This window comes from Lampetra fluviatilis, chromosome 39 (genome assembly GCF_964198595.1).
Source record: "Lampetra fluviatilis chromosome 39, kcLamFluv1.1, whole genome shotgun sequence".
NCBI classification, from domain to species: domain Eukaryota; kingdom Metazoa; phylum Chordata; class Hyperoartia; order Petromyzontiformes; family Petromyzontidae; genus Lampetra; species Lampetra fluviatilis.
Window position 1 is genome coordinate 9752387 of NC_136313.1, and position 13930 is coordinate 9766316.

The 13930-nt window shown below is 56.4% G+C and overlaps 1 protein-coding gene across 4 annotated transcripts in view; it reads left to right on the plus strand.

Moving 5' to 3' along the window:
* Positions 1-13930, plus strand: part of LOC144945978 (uncharacterized) — a 44367-nt gene that overhangs the window by 13746 nt on the left and 16691 nt on the right. For all 4 annotated transcript variants that reach the window (XM_078874678.1, XM_078874676.1, XM_078874677.1 and 1 more), the window contains exons 4-7: positions 9026-9111; positions 10720-10944; positions 12063-12260; positions 13017-13119. In XM_078874678.1, the coding sequence (XP_078730804.1) occupies positions 9026-9111; positions 10720-10944; positions 12063-12260; positions 13017-13119 (612 nt within the window). The remainder of the gene's footprint in view (positions 1-9025; positions 9112-10719; positions 10945-12062; positions 12261-13016; positions 13120-13930) is intronic.

Consider the following 13930-nt stretch of genomic DNA (forward strand, 5'->3'; position numbering starts at 1 on the left):
TTTGCGGTGTAATGTGCCAATTTTTCTACTTTGACCCTCACGCCGTTTGACGTCACTGGATCTTTAACATCCACTGTGAGTGAATCAGACGGCGCATACTCTTTGCCGCGGCTGTTACACCCACTCGCAGTTATAATCGGGGCGACTGGCAGAATACAAAGTGCGAAAACCTCTGCAGAATAAAGCGCAACCGCACTAACGCTTGGCCACGTCTGCCGAGTACGGCGGGTTCGTTAAACGGGTGATGGCTGAGCGTGGCGCCGGATCCGCACCTGGGCCAGGTCACCCTCCCAATAGCGTGAAGATCACCCATCCGCCCGCTTGCCACCGCTGTGTCCACGTCTAGGTGCGACAACGAAATAGTACAGCGGTTGTAATTCGTGATCGTGACGACCGTTCATAGTTCACAAAAATGTGTCACGTGACGACGACGATGATGACGAGGATGATGATACATGGCGCTCCGATTGGCTGAGCAGGTCGATGCGAGAGAGAGTTGACTCTGTCGTTTCCGCTGGCAGCAACAACGGGTTGCAGAGAGGTCCGCGTGTTTGCGCAATTCAGTTGGGTGCAACTTGGTTGTGTGCAACTGATCGTTCAGTTGTTGGAACCAGCTGAACGACTAATTCCCTCGATGAAGGTAGGGTGACGATTCGATGCAAGAATCAATTCTTTGCCGTGTAATTTGTACCGCCGCATTTGTATTTTTGTGTGTCTTGTTGGTTCTGTTCACTCCAATTGCCTACAGCTAATATGAGCACATCATTTTCATATTTATTGCATTATTTTATATTTTGTTTTTTACCAGGCCCACAAATGATAGCTCAAAGAAATGGCTTATGACGTGGAAATTTCTAGCAGCCAAATACTCTAAATGCACGTTTCTAAATCTTGAGTGAAAAACTGGATGATTCGGAGAAAAAAAATTAACAAAAATATTTTTACATTTTATAAGTGTAATGCGGGCGTAAGCGACCTTCCGGATGTGACGTCACGGGGAGGCGGAGCCAGGTGACGTGGGTGAAAAGGTTGGGGTCCTTAAGTGGGTAAACCGGAAGGAGAAGGCAGTCGGGGTGTGAATGGAAAAGAGTGGGGCCGCGCGGGCGAACGTGAGGAGGGGGCACCGTTGGCCAGCGGGAGCCAACCCCGGACAATAGCAGGGAGCTAAAGGGTGGTGAGAAGCTGCGGAGAGTACAGCCAGGAAGGCTGTGTGTTAGAGGCAGCGGTGTGGCTGCAGAGAGTCGCAGGAGCAGGAAGGCTGTGTGTTAGAGGCAGCGGTGTGGCTGCAGAGAGTCGCAGGAGCAGGAAGGCTGTGTGTCGGAGGCAGCGGTGTGGCTGCAGAGAGTCGCAGGAGCGACGAAGAGAGAGAGAGAGACAGCACGAGGCTGTCAGCGCTGCGGAGTAAGCAAGAGGGAGAAGAGCAGCAGCGATTACAGCCAGGGGGGCTGAGAGTAACAGCAGCGGAGCTGCTGTGGGGGCTACAGGAGCGACAGAGGCCAACAGAGGGGCTGCTGGTGGAGAAGAGAGAGACATCGGAGTCAGCACTGTGGGGACTGAGCAAAGAGGAGACAGCCGTGTGGGTAATACAGTACGGACCAAATAAAGGACACTGAGCCAGAGATCGTGGTCAAGTCTTTTATTACATAAGTAAGGCCCACTGAGCTATACTATAGCTTCTTTTTCAAAAGCGACCTGGCCAGAAATATACAGGCGTCGTGAGTGTCGGGATCGAACTCACGTCCTCCTGCATACCAGGCGAGGTAGTTAACATCTCGCCATCACGGCACAGTACAGTACAGCCTCTTTGCCAATCCACTGCTGGATGAGGGCCGTGCCGGTTGGCGGATTGGGGGGGGCGTGGACGTTGCAGCGCAAGAATGGGAAATGTGTAAAAGTGAGCAGCTGCAAGTCCCCTCAAATGCGTTCAGCACCTCACCCTCATGCACTGAACAGCGCGTGAATTTTGCTGTACCTCGATGATCGAAGTTTTTTTTGGGTTAGATCGCGTAAATACATGTGTCGGTAAAACCGCTACAAGCCGCACAGCCAATCAGTAAGGGTTGTCACTTCTTGCGCAAGAAGGGCGCACAAGTGTCGTCATCACATCAACGCCTCTATTTAAGGAACGAAACAGGTGGACTCCACAAATCTGGCTGTCGCCTGATGAAGCTAGTTGCAATTACTGGCGAAACATCGTACTCGGATTGTAAATGTTGTGCCTGGGCTCCCCAACACACTGGTGTGCTGTACTAGTGACGAATTGGCATTTTCTGTTTACGTAACACCCTTACTAGTTGGCTGTGTCGGGTGGTGGCGGGTTTTGACGACACATTTATATATTTGCGCGATCTAACCCCAAAACAACCTTTTTCTATGGATATTGGTCGCGAAAGCCTCCTACGTGTCAAACTCTGCTTGTCCCTACTGCCCTCTGCTGGCCAAATAATAAATAAAATATATATTCTTTGGTTCTTTCGGTAAAGTCACGTAGATAGAAATAATAATAAAATAATAAAAGTGAGCGTACTGGCAGTCTAATGTAGATTTATTCTGGTTCTTTCAGTGATAAAAAGCACACAAAACTACGGCGTTTTGATCGCAACACAAGCGGTCGTAATCAGGAAAAGCGGGGTTATAGCCTCTAAAGCAGAGGTGGAGAATCTTTTTTCTGCCAAGGGCCATTTGGATATTTATAACATCATTCGCGGGCCATACAAAATTATCAACTTAAAAACTAGCCTGTTATATTTGGTCAAACATTTCATTAACTCACCCCTAATGTGATGGCTGGAACTGCTTCTCTTTGGTGAGGCGTGTGATGTTAGCTGGTATTGATGATGTTGCTACTCGCAACTGCTTTTCCAGGTTTGTGCCTAGATTTATTGGATTTCGAGTCCCGCCTGTGGTTGCCTTGGCAAGGCCATACCAAATGATTTTGCGGGCCTTATACGGCCCACGGGCCGGACGTTCCCCACCCCTGCTCTAAAGGCAAACTGTTTAGTCTAAAGGCAAACTCTTTAGTTGCGTGGTGGTGGTTGTGAGCCCTGAGGACTCGAGTTTGGGAAGCCTGCATCACACACACTACACACGCATCACACATGCACACACTGCACACGCATCATCACACACGCACACAGTACACATGCGTCACATGCGTCACACACGCACAACGCGTAGGTCAGTGGCACAGTGTGGTTGGCGCGGTGGGCCCCTGTGTCGGGAATTAAACGGCGCCCCCAGTCCAATTTCGCCCCCCCTCCCGCCAGGCCCCACTTCGTACACCGGCGCCTGAACCCTCCGGCCCGCGGGCCCCAGTGCAGGTAGCTCCGCCTGCACAACTCGCCGGCTCTGACACTGCCGCGCGTGGCCTCTCCTCTTGCGAGCACCGCAGGACGTTTGAATGAACCCGGTTGGTTGGGGCTGGGGGGGGGGTTGGGACGGGCGAGAGTAGAGGTGCGGAGGGGGGGGGGGCGCGTGTTCTGGGAGAGGGAGGGAGATGTAGGGCACAGGGGAGGGGGGAGAAGAAAAATGGAGCGGGAGTGAGAGAACGGGGATTAGAGATGTATGTGTGGTGCAGGAGATATGGCGAGTGAAGGAGAGAGGTGAAGAGTGAAGGAGAGCGGTGGAGAGTGAAGGAGAGAGGTGGAGAGTGAAGGAGAGAGGTGGAGAGTGAAGGAGAGAGGTGGAGAACACCACCCCTGCACCGGACTGGAGCGTCACGGCCTCCTTCCTACTCAAACAGCTGGGGGGTCTGCAGTGCTCCAAACAACTATTCTATATGGACCTGCAGGGCCTCCCACTGGGACAGCTGCCACCTTTCTACAGGAGCGTCCTGCAGACGTGGATCTCCCTCGCCGTCAGGAGGCTGAACCAGCCGCGATCGGCCGAGGATCTGGTCTTCGAACCGATCCTCAGGAACCCGCAGACAAAGCTGCCGTCCACCACCGCCACCCCCGGCATGGAGAGGCGCCTCACCAACGCGCGGCTCACCAGGATGGGAGATCTGGTGGAGCCTGGAACACGGGGCCGGTGGCTCGGACCAGCAGACATGGCCGCAAAGACAGGGCTGCAATCGCTCCGGGTGGCTGCCCGGATCCTGGCCGAAGCCAAGGGGGCCTTCTCAGCGGCAGCGGGGAGAACGCCCCCCATCGGCGTTGGGGACGACGAGGCCCCTCTCGGTCCCCCTCCACCGGAGCTCTCCGTCGTGCCGCTGCATCGCCAATGCCGACAAGCGAAGGCGGATCACAACCTGTGCCGGCTGGAAGACCTACCAGAGGTGGCCTTCGCAAATGTCAAGAGGAAGGTGCTCTACTCCTACATGGTCCGGTTTCACCAACAGGACACCCTGAGGAGCCACAAGGACCATGCCTGGAGGAAAGCCCTGCCCTGCATCTCTCCGGAGAGGCCTCGCTGGAGGCAACTCTACTCCAGCCCGACGTACAACCGCATCGGCGACCTCAGCTGGAGCATCGCCCACGGCACCGTCACCACCAACGCCTCCCTGGCGCGCTTCACCGACACGCCCCCGGAGTGCCGGTTCTGCGGTAAAGTGGAGACGGTGGCGCACCAATACGTGGAGTGCAAGAGCCTGGACTCGCTGTTCAAGGTCCTGAGAAACATCCTCCTAAAGTTCAGACTCCACTTCTCCCCGACGGTCCTCATCTTTGGATACCGAAAGGGCGACGGATCCCAACATCTTCAGGGGCTGGTCAACGTGCTCGTCGGTTATGCCAAGCTCGCCATTTACAGGGCGAGGAAGGTGGCCCTGGAGGGGAAACGTCTGGCCAGCAGCCTGGGCATCTTCCGCGCTCTGGTCGGAGCCAGGGTGTGGCTGGAGTTCCGCCATGCGCAGCTGACCCACGCCGTGCCGGCCTTCATGGAGCGGTGGGCGATGGAGGAGGCCGTGTGCTCCGTGGCAGATGACGGGGAGCTCTGCATGCTGTTATGAGCTACCCGTCGGAGGCCGTCGGACTGCGAGGGGGGCGGCGTACAGAACGAGAGAGTGAGCGAGAGAATGAGCGACAGAACGAGAGAGAGAGCGAGCGAGTGAGAGAGCGAGAGAGAGAGTGAGCGAGAGAGTGAGCGAGAGAGCGAGGGTTACATAAAACCCCGTTTTAAAAAAAAAATTTACGAAATGATGAACGAAACAAAGTGCCGAATACACCGAGCATCTTATTGTTTCCACTGATCGTAAAAAAAAAGAGAGCGACATGGCGTAGGAAGAGAGGGGGTACAGAGAGAGGGGGGTAGAGATAGAGAAGGAAGGGGTAAGGAGAGCAGAGCAAAGCATTACAAAAAAAACTAAATGATGAACGAAGCAAAATGCCGAATACACCGAGCATCTTCTTGTTTCCTCTGATCGTAAAAAAAAGAAGAAAGCGTGGATGTCATGCCCCAAGAAGAAGAGAGAGGGGGGGGAGGAGCGGGAGTGGAGAGAGAGAGAGAGGGAGCGTGTGAGAGAGAGAGCGAGGAGAGAGAGGAGAGCGCGTGGCGCCGTTCGAGGCCTGGGCGCTGCATCACGCGGTGACGCGCCACGTGCGTGGGGGCGGTGCTCGGATGATGACGCGGGCGATGACGACGACGAGGGGGAGGAGGCTTCTGTGGGGCGCTGCGCTGTCCGCGCGCCTTGTTGACGACCCCCGCCGCCGGTGATCACCCCGTGAGGAGCCGCAAGAGCCGCAAGAGAAATAATAATAAAGAAACAAGCCGCAGCCTCGGACGGGGCCGCGCATCGCTCGCGGCGGGAGAGTTCGCGTCACGCTCCGACGGTGAAACCTCGCGCGGCTTCTCATATTCACCAGCGCTCATCATCCACATTTTAATATTTACTCACCATCATCACCACCACCATCATCATCACCACCATCATCATCCCTCCCTCGCCATCGTCTCCGTTAGGGGAGGGCGCAGTGCGGTTGGGGGGGGGGCGACGCGGCCTCTCGGCTCGCAGCGCTTGTGACGATGTCGCGACCCAGTCAATAGACGTGGCAACGTTGGGTGGCGTGGGCTTGGGGCCAACGTTGGGTCAACGTCAGAACGAGGTTGGGAACCGTTAGCTCAACGTTAGCCCAACGTTAGCGCTACGTTGGCCCCACCGCTCCGTCTTTACCGCCCATTTCGTTTCGTCGCCAGGAATTTGTTCCCAGCGGTCTCGTCGGATTTATTTCCCCCCCTGCACCCCCCCCGGCCCCTCCCCCTGAACCCCCCCCGGCCCCTCCCCCTGAACCCCCCCCCGGCCCCTCCCCCTGCACCCCCCCCCCGGCCCCTCCCCCTGAACCCCCCCCCCCGGCCCCTCCCCCTGAACCCCCCCCCGGCCCCTCCCCCTGAACCCCCCCCCGGCCCCTCCCCCTGCACCCCCCCCCCGGCCCCTCCCCCTGCACCCCCCCCCCGGCCCCTCCCCCTGAACCCCCCCCGGCCCCTCCCCCTGAACCCCCCCCCGGCCCCTCCCCCTGCACCCCCCCCCCGGCCCCTCCCCCTGAACCCCCCCCCCGGCCCCTCCCCCTGCACCCCCCCCCCGGCCCCTCCCCCTGAACCCCCTGCACCCCCCCGGCCCCTCCCCCTGCATCCCCCCCCGGCCCCTCCCCCTGCATCCCCCCCCCGGCCCCTCCCCCTGAACCCCCTGCACCCCCCCGGCCCCTCCCCCTGCATCCCCCCCCGGCCCCTCCCCCTGCATCCCCCCCCCGCCCTCCCCCTGCAGCATCTTGAGACGCTTCCAGTACAGTGCACTGCTCAGTGGCTCTGCGCTTCCACGCGATTGTTGATTGTTGTTATTTGTCCACTGACCCCCCCGTGCCAGCGAGCCCGTTCAGAGATCTGTCCGCGTATCCATCCGTGTGCTCGTCTGTCTGTCCATCAGCATGGCAGTCTGTGTGCTCTCCCGTCGGGCGTATCCGCTGTGCGTGTCCATCCGTGTCGTGCGCTCCGTCCGCTCCGTCCGTCTATCCGTTCACACCCCCACCCCCCCGTGTGTGTGTCAATGCGTGAAGTACGTCTGGCTTGTGTGTGTGTCTGTCCATCTGTGTGTGTGTCTGTCCATCTGTGTGTGTCTGTTCATCTCTGTGTGTCTGTCCATCTGTGTGTGTGTCTGTCCATCTGTGTGTGTGTCTGTCCATCTGTATGTGTGTCTGTCCATCTGTGTGTGTGTCTGTCCATCTGTGTGTGTCTGTTCATCTCTGTGTGTCTGTCCATCTGTGTGTGTCTGTCCATCTGTGTGTGTGTCTGTCCATCTGTGTGTGTGTCTGTCCATCTGTGTGTGTGTCCATCTGTGTGTGTGTGTCCATCTGTGTGTGTGTCTGTCCATCTGTGTGTGTGTCTGTCCATCTGTGTGTGTGTCTGTCCATCTGTGTGTGTGTCTGTCCATCTGTGTGTGTCTGTCCATCTGTGTGTGTGTCTGTCCATCTATGTGTGTGTCTGTCCATCTGTGTGTGTGTCTGTCCATTTCTCCGTCTGCCCGTGGTCGCTGCGCGCCGACTTTTTTGCTTGCTGGACGATGAGGTCCGGGTCATGTCCGAGGCTTCTGCGGGGTCGCCCCGAGGGCTTCCCCACCGAACAAACGGTGGCAGCAGAATGGAACAAAGGCAGCGCTGCGGATTGTTGTCACTATTCGCCTGCCGCGTGCACCGATCGCTGCTGCTGCCCGTTATTGGTTTCACGGTCATCGTGGGGACCCAGCAGGACCACTGTTGTTTTAGTAACTGACGCTCTTATCAGGGCTCAATTTCTCACAGACCTTACCCGAGTCGCTCTTATGGACGGGACTAGGCGGCACGTGACTGTAGAAGCCACAGCGAGATGGTCAGTCTGGATGTGGTGTGCCGGGTGCGGTAATAGTTTTGCGAGTCGCTGGTAGAGTGGCCCAGGTGGTCACAGCGAGATGGTGATGCAGGGTGCGGTGTGTGGACATGGACCTGGAGAGGTCGGGCTGAGACGAAGCCCTGATTCTCATTGTGGGTGTTAATGATGATGACGGTGACGATGGTGACGATGATGCAGAGTAAGTGGGGGTCACGGACACACGAGAGGGCAGGGAGAGAGTTCGATTCCTCTGGAGCGGCGGAGATTGTGAGGCGCGGTGTAGGGGCACTACAATACCCAGGGGTCATCGCGAGTCGTGCGACAGCGATGGACACCCTTGTGAATGAGACGCACCACCATCACGAGGGATGTTCCAGGTGGTATATTGTAATATGTGTATCCATGCGCCTTAATGTGTATAATAATTATGGCGGTCCGTTAAGGGTGTCCAGGTGATCTTTGTCTCTGTGTATGTCTGTGTGTGTGTGTTTGTATGTTGATCTTCTTTCGCCACCGTAGTGGGGCCATCCATTTAGTAGGTACGCAACAATCTGTCAACTTGACCCCTCCCCCCCTCCCTGTATGCACGCGGACTTTTTACACCGCCACCCCCACCCCTGCGTACGTACGCTTGACGCCGATATTTAATCCACGCAGAAACGATCAAGGATGAATAATATTAACGTGTTTAAGCAAACAGATAGTTTGAAGGCCAATGTAGACAAATTATGATTGAGGCTTCACCCCCCCCCCCCCCATTTCCTATGCGTTCGTACATTGTCAGTGGACCCCCCATACGCAAGCGAACGCATTTGAGTTAACCCCCCCTCCCCCCTCCATGCGTACGTACTAAATGGATGGCCCCTAGTTAGCCAACCATGCTAATCGGAGGTGCGGGGGAAGAACAACAAACTGTGGCGCATTGGTTCGCGCGGTGAGCTGCAAACCCAGCGACCCGAGTTCGATTCCCACTCACGGCCACCAACACCAATGATCTGAACCGGTTCTGGGTCTCCGCTTTGTCGACTCAGCCTCAAATAAGTAAGCTGCTGCGGTGTGTAAACATCGTCACTGGGGAGACAAAGGCAGCCAGGCGTGGTGCTGACCACCCACCCTGTTGCGTGCCGTTCCGGTTTTTACACAGCCCTTCCTGAACAGCACCTGCCCCAACAGCCTGCTAACGCTATGCACGGGTGGTCTCTGTGTTGTTGTGTGTGTGCGTGTGTTAAAGGCCCCTTCCAGAAGACGGGGACATGGAGCATTCGTACCCCCTAGACCCGCAGGGGTCCTCCCCCGAGGGGGATTTCAGAGGCTCTGGTGAGGCACGCACGCGGATAACAAGGCCTGGCTTTGTTCGCCCGGCACGCGCCGCCAACGGCAGCCGCGCAGAGCGGCTCGTTAACGCGCACCCCCACGGCCGGCTAAGGCCGGGCCCTGGCACGCAAAGCCCGGCTGGGATGGAGCCAGCTCCCCAGCACCACCATCGCATCCTTCCCCTTACCTGCCCCAGCCACCTTTGTCTCTCTTGAACCCCTTTCACCAGGTGCTCATTGTCAGGTGCTAAGATTGACCTAGGAGAGACCAAGTTGACCTTGGAGAGGCCATTCTTCATTTTATATGAAGAAGGGTTATTGCCCGAAACGTCTATGATATATGTTTTCCTTTTAGAAGGTTGAGGGTTTTGTTATTTGTGCTTGTGTACCACTGCCATCGCAGCAGCAGCATCACCGGATAATTAGTTTTAATCAGCAGAGAGCCAGATTTCAAAGTGCCATTGGCAATCATTAATGCCAAGCGGTGGCCAGGAGATGGCAGTACAGTACACCAGTGGAGTATTGAAGCCATCTCTGTGAAAAAAAATTTTTTGGGCAACTCCGCGGCTTCCGCGCACGCGAAGCCGAGCACGTGGACTCGGACAACCGTCCCAATGTGGCAGGACCCTCCTCAAGAGGGGTCTTGAGGCTAAGCCAAGGCTTTCCTGTATAAAGGGCATCATAACCATGACTGCATCGTTCTTCACAAAACTCGCAATGAAGCTCTTTATTTGAACCATAACGAACGGATTCCTCACGCAGACCTCGGACAGATCTCCCGTTGAGCTGCAGAGACTGTTGGGATGCCCTTCGTGAGAACACGTTAAGAACACGTGAAGAACACGTTAAGTCAGGATCACCAATATCTCCCTACACACACAGACAAATATCACCCAATTAAATACTTATCACTGCTGAAGTAACGTCTGTTAGCGAGCACCTATTACATTCACGCAGTCGTGCGCACATACTCATGACCTCGCGTGCATCGGTGTGCGTATCTGTGCGCGTGCTTGTGGCGTTCATTTGCGTCTGTGTCCGTACATTTGTATATGTTTATGTCGGTGCAACACCTGTGTGCTGTGTGTCTCTCTACGTGTCTGTATGTCTCTCTACGTGTCTGCATGTGTCTATGTGCGTGTATCTGTACATATGTCTCTGGGTCGGAAGTGGTAGCGTCGCGGTTAGCGAGCTGCGAATCCGGCGACCCGAGTTCGATTCCCGCTCATGACCAACACCAGTGACGATTATCTGAAGCAATCCTGGGCCTGCCCTAGCCCGACTCAGCCTTAAGTGAGAACCTGGTGCGATGTGTAATCTTCGCCACAAGGGAGACAAAGGCGGCCGGGCGGGTGCTGATCACCCACCCCCTCGTGTGCCATGCCGGCTTTAATAGGTGCTCGCTAACAGCACTTGCCCCAACAGTCTGTTAAGGCCACACAGGGGATCTTTGTCTTTGTATCTGTATTTATCTGTGTGTGTGTGTGTCCGGTTGTATGCACGTGTGCGAACATCTTGCATCCGTCTGCATCTGCACCCGTCGTCCCGTGTCTGTGCGTAACCGCGTGCATACCCACCTGCCCGTTCCTCCGCGTGCCCCGGCGCGTCTCAGACGGCGGCGTTGAAGGCCGCGGGGCCGCCGGCGCGTCGTCCCGGCGACGCAAGCTGCAGGCGCCGGACATCAGCCTGTCGCTGGACCGCAGCGAGGGCTCACTGCTGTCGGACGACGGTGGCGTCGACACGCCCGACGACCTCGACTTCGACGTGGACGGCATGGACACCCCTGACGAGGCGGACTCCATCGAGTACACGCCGGGCAACGAGCTCGAGTGGGAGGGTGAGCGGACGCGCGCGCACGGACACACGCACGGACACACGCACGGACACACGCACGGACACACGCACGCGACAACAACGACGACGACCGCCGTTCGTCACTACGTGGCGGTGACGACACTGCACAGTGCTTGTGTCAGGCTAGGTACACTTCGAGGCTGTCACGTGCAGTGTGGAAGGCTCGCTGGGATAGACCCGGCCGGGTGTTATGAGCTGACTAATGTGCCAGCCCCCTAGGTGCAGGAGGCCACCTGACAGACCCGGGCATTATGGTGTGACTGAAATGACTGGTAGATCAACCACCTGTGCCACCTCAATGCGTCTTAGCCGCCCAGTGCTCCGCTTGTTGTTCCGAGCATCGCTCCCTATGCCCTCCGCTGTTGCAGGAGGGCAGCTGCCTTCAACTGGCCAGTAGCTTCCTTCACAAGCCTCCTTTACACTCACAGTTGCCGAACTGCGCAATGAACCCACCAACCTGGGTTCAATTCCCGGTCACACCTAGCATCGGCAGCGAGCGATATTTGAACCGGTCCTGGGCCTCCGCTTATACTTGGTGCAGTGACCAAGTCGGCCAGGCGTGGCGCTGACCACACCACCCCCCATACTCCAAGCTGGCATAGATCGGTGCTCGCTAACAGCACTCGCCCCAGCCGTCTGCATGGCCATACGGGGAATCTTTATTTGCGTGTGTGTGTCTGTTCCTGTGTAGTGGAGCGGTAGTGTCACGGTAAGCAGGGACCTGAATTAGATTCCTGTTTATGACAAATAACAGTGGCGACTATTTGAACCGGACCTGGGTCGATTGAGCTTTATATGAGTACCTAGTGGGGTGCTCGCCACCCACCTCTGCGCGTGCTGTGTTGGCCTTAATAGGTGCTCGCTAACCGCATTTTCCCCAAAAGTCTGTTAAGGCTATGGGGTGGGGAGGGCAGGGGCATCTTTGTTTCCATGACAAATACCTTGAACACATGCGTGCGTGTCTACACACGTGTGCATGTTGCGATGTCCTTCCCCCGCACCTCTGATGAGCACGGTTGGCTACGTATGGGTGCGAAAGAAGTTCAACATATGTACGCACGTGTGCATGTTCACGCCTGCGTGCGTGTGTGACGCGCGCAGACGACACGCCGATAAAGGGCCGCGGCGGAGGGGAGCGCGCCCCGCCGGGCCTCTCGGATCGCGGCGGCGGCGGGGACGACGACGCGGCGCCGGGGGGCGGCGGCGCGAGCCTGTGGCGCTCGGTGGTGATCGGCGAGCAGGAGTACCGGATCGACATGTCCGCCATCGAGCCGTACCGCCGCGTGCTGTCGCACGGCGGTGAGCCACCGCCGGCGCGTCGCTGCTGGGCCTCGCTCGTGAAGTCAGCGGTGGAAATACCCCCGTCAAATCAGGCGCTTGTTCCACGGTGTTCAACTCGCACGATGGCTGTGGTGAAGTTGCTCACGGATTGGCGCGACATTTGGGCTGTCGTAAACTATTTTAGGGTTAAAGATATAACGGTGCGACAGATTATTACGTTTTGCAGCCAGCGGGCCAGGATTGGGGAAAACTTAGCTCATTTTTCACCAAATATCGCCCTGCTGCATCGTGGCCTTTGGCTCTCAATTCCCACCTGGTGTTGACTGTACGGCTTGAATAAACGTAGGATGTTCATCTATCGGATCGGCCAGTCACAAACTAATGCGGGGAAGCGGTGACAGAGCAGTTAGTGCGATTCGCAACGAACCCGGCGACCTGAGTTCAATTCCCGCTCACGGCCAGCACCAGTGACGATTATCTGAATTGGTCCTGGGCTTATCTCAGCCTCAAATAAGTACCTGGTGCAGTGTGTAAACATCGCCACTGGGGAGACAAAGGCGGCCTGGTGTGGTGGTGGCCACCCATCCCTCGTGTACCGTTGCCGGCCTTAATAGGTGCTCGCTAACAGCATTTACCCAAATAGTCTGTTAAGGCAATACGGGGATCTTTGTGTGTGTCTTTGTATCTGTCTGTGTGTATCTGTGTGTCTGTGTGTGTGTCTGTGTGCATGTGTCTATCTGTGTGCGTGTGTCTGTCTGTGTGTGTGTACCGCAGGCTACTACGGAGAGGGCCTCAACGCCATCATCGTGTTCGCCGCTTGCTACATGCCGGACAGTCGGCAGCCCAACTACAGCTACATCATGGAGAACCTCTTCCTGTGAGCGGCACAGCACACAAACCCATAGAGCGAAGCTAACGGACAGAGACACACAAAGCGCCACGGCAGAGACACACAGAACAGCACAGATACACACAGAATGGCACAACACAGAGACGAATAGAGTGGCAAAGCACAGACACACGGCAGCACAGAGACACGAAGTGGCACAGTACAAACACACAAAGCAGTATAGACCCACAGCAACAGTAGAATACACGCAAATTACACCCAAATGAAGTTGAAATATATTTGTGGATTTCGCTCTGTACTCAGGAGATCCTCAGAGTCTCACGACTCTTTTTCTGGAGGGTCCTGCCAAGTTTCCACAGCAGGGGGGCTATGTTTGTATGCACGTTGAACTTCTTTCGCACCGTACATAGCCAGCCGTGCTAATTGGAGGCACGGATTGATATGTAAATTACAATTGAGAAATTTGCACGTGATGTTTGCAAATTCGGACGATGAATGTTACCCTTGTAATAAACAAATAGAGAAGGCACACACTGGTCCCTACTGAGAAATCAATAGGGGACAGTCTCCACTGAGACACCCAGAGGAGTCTCCACTGAGACACCCAGAGGGGAGAGAGTCTCTACTGAGACACCCAGAGGGGAGAGTCTATACTGGGACACCCAGAGGGGAGAGAGTCTCCACTGAGACACCCAGAGGGGAGAGTGTCCACTGGGACACCCATAGGGGAGAGTCTATACTGGGACACCCAGAGGGGAGAGAGTCTCCACTGAGACACCCAGAGGGGAGAGAGTCTCCTGCGCCGTAGTCGGGGGGTGAGAGTTGACCTGCTGCTGCT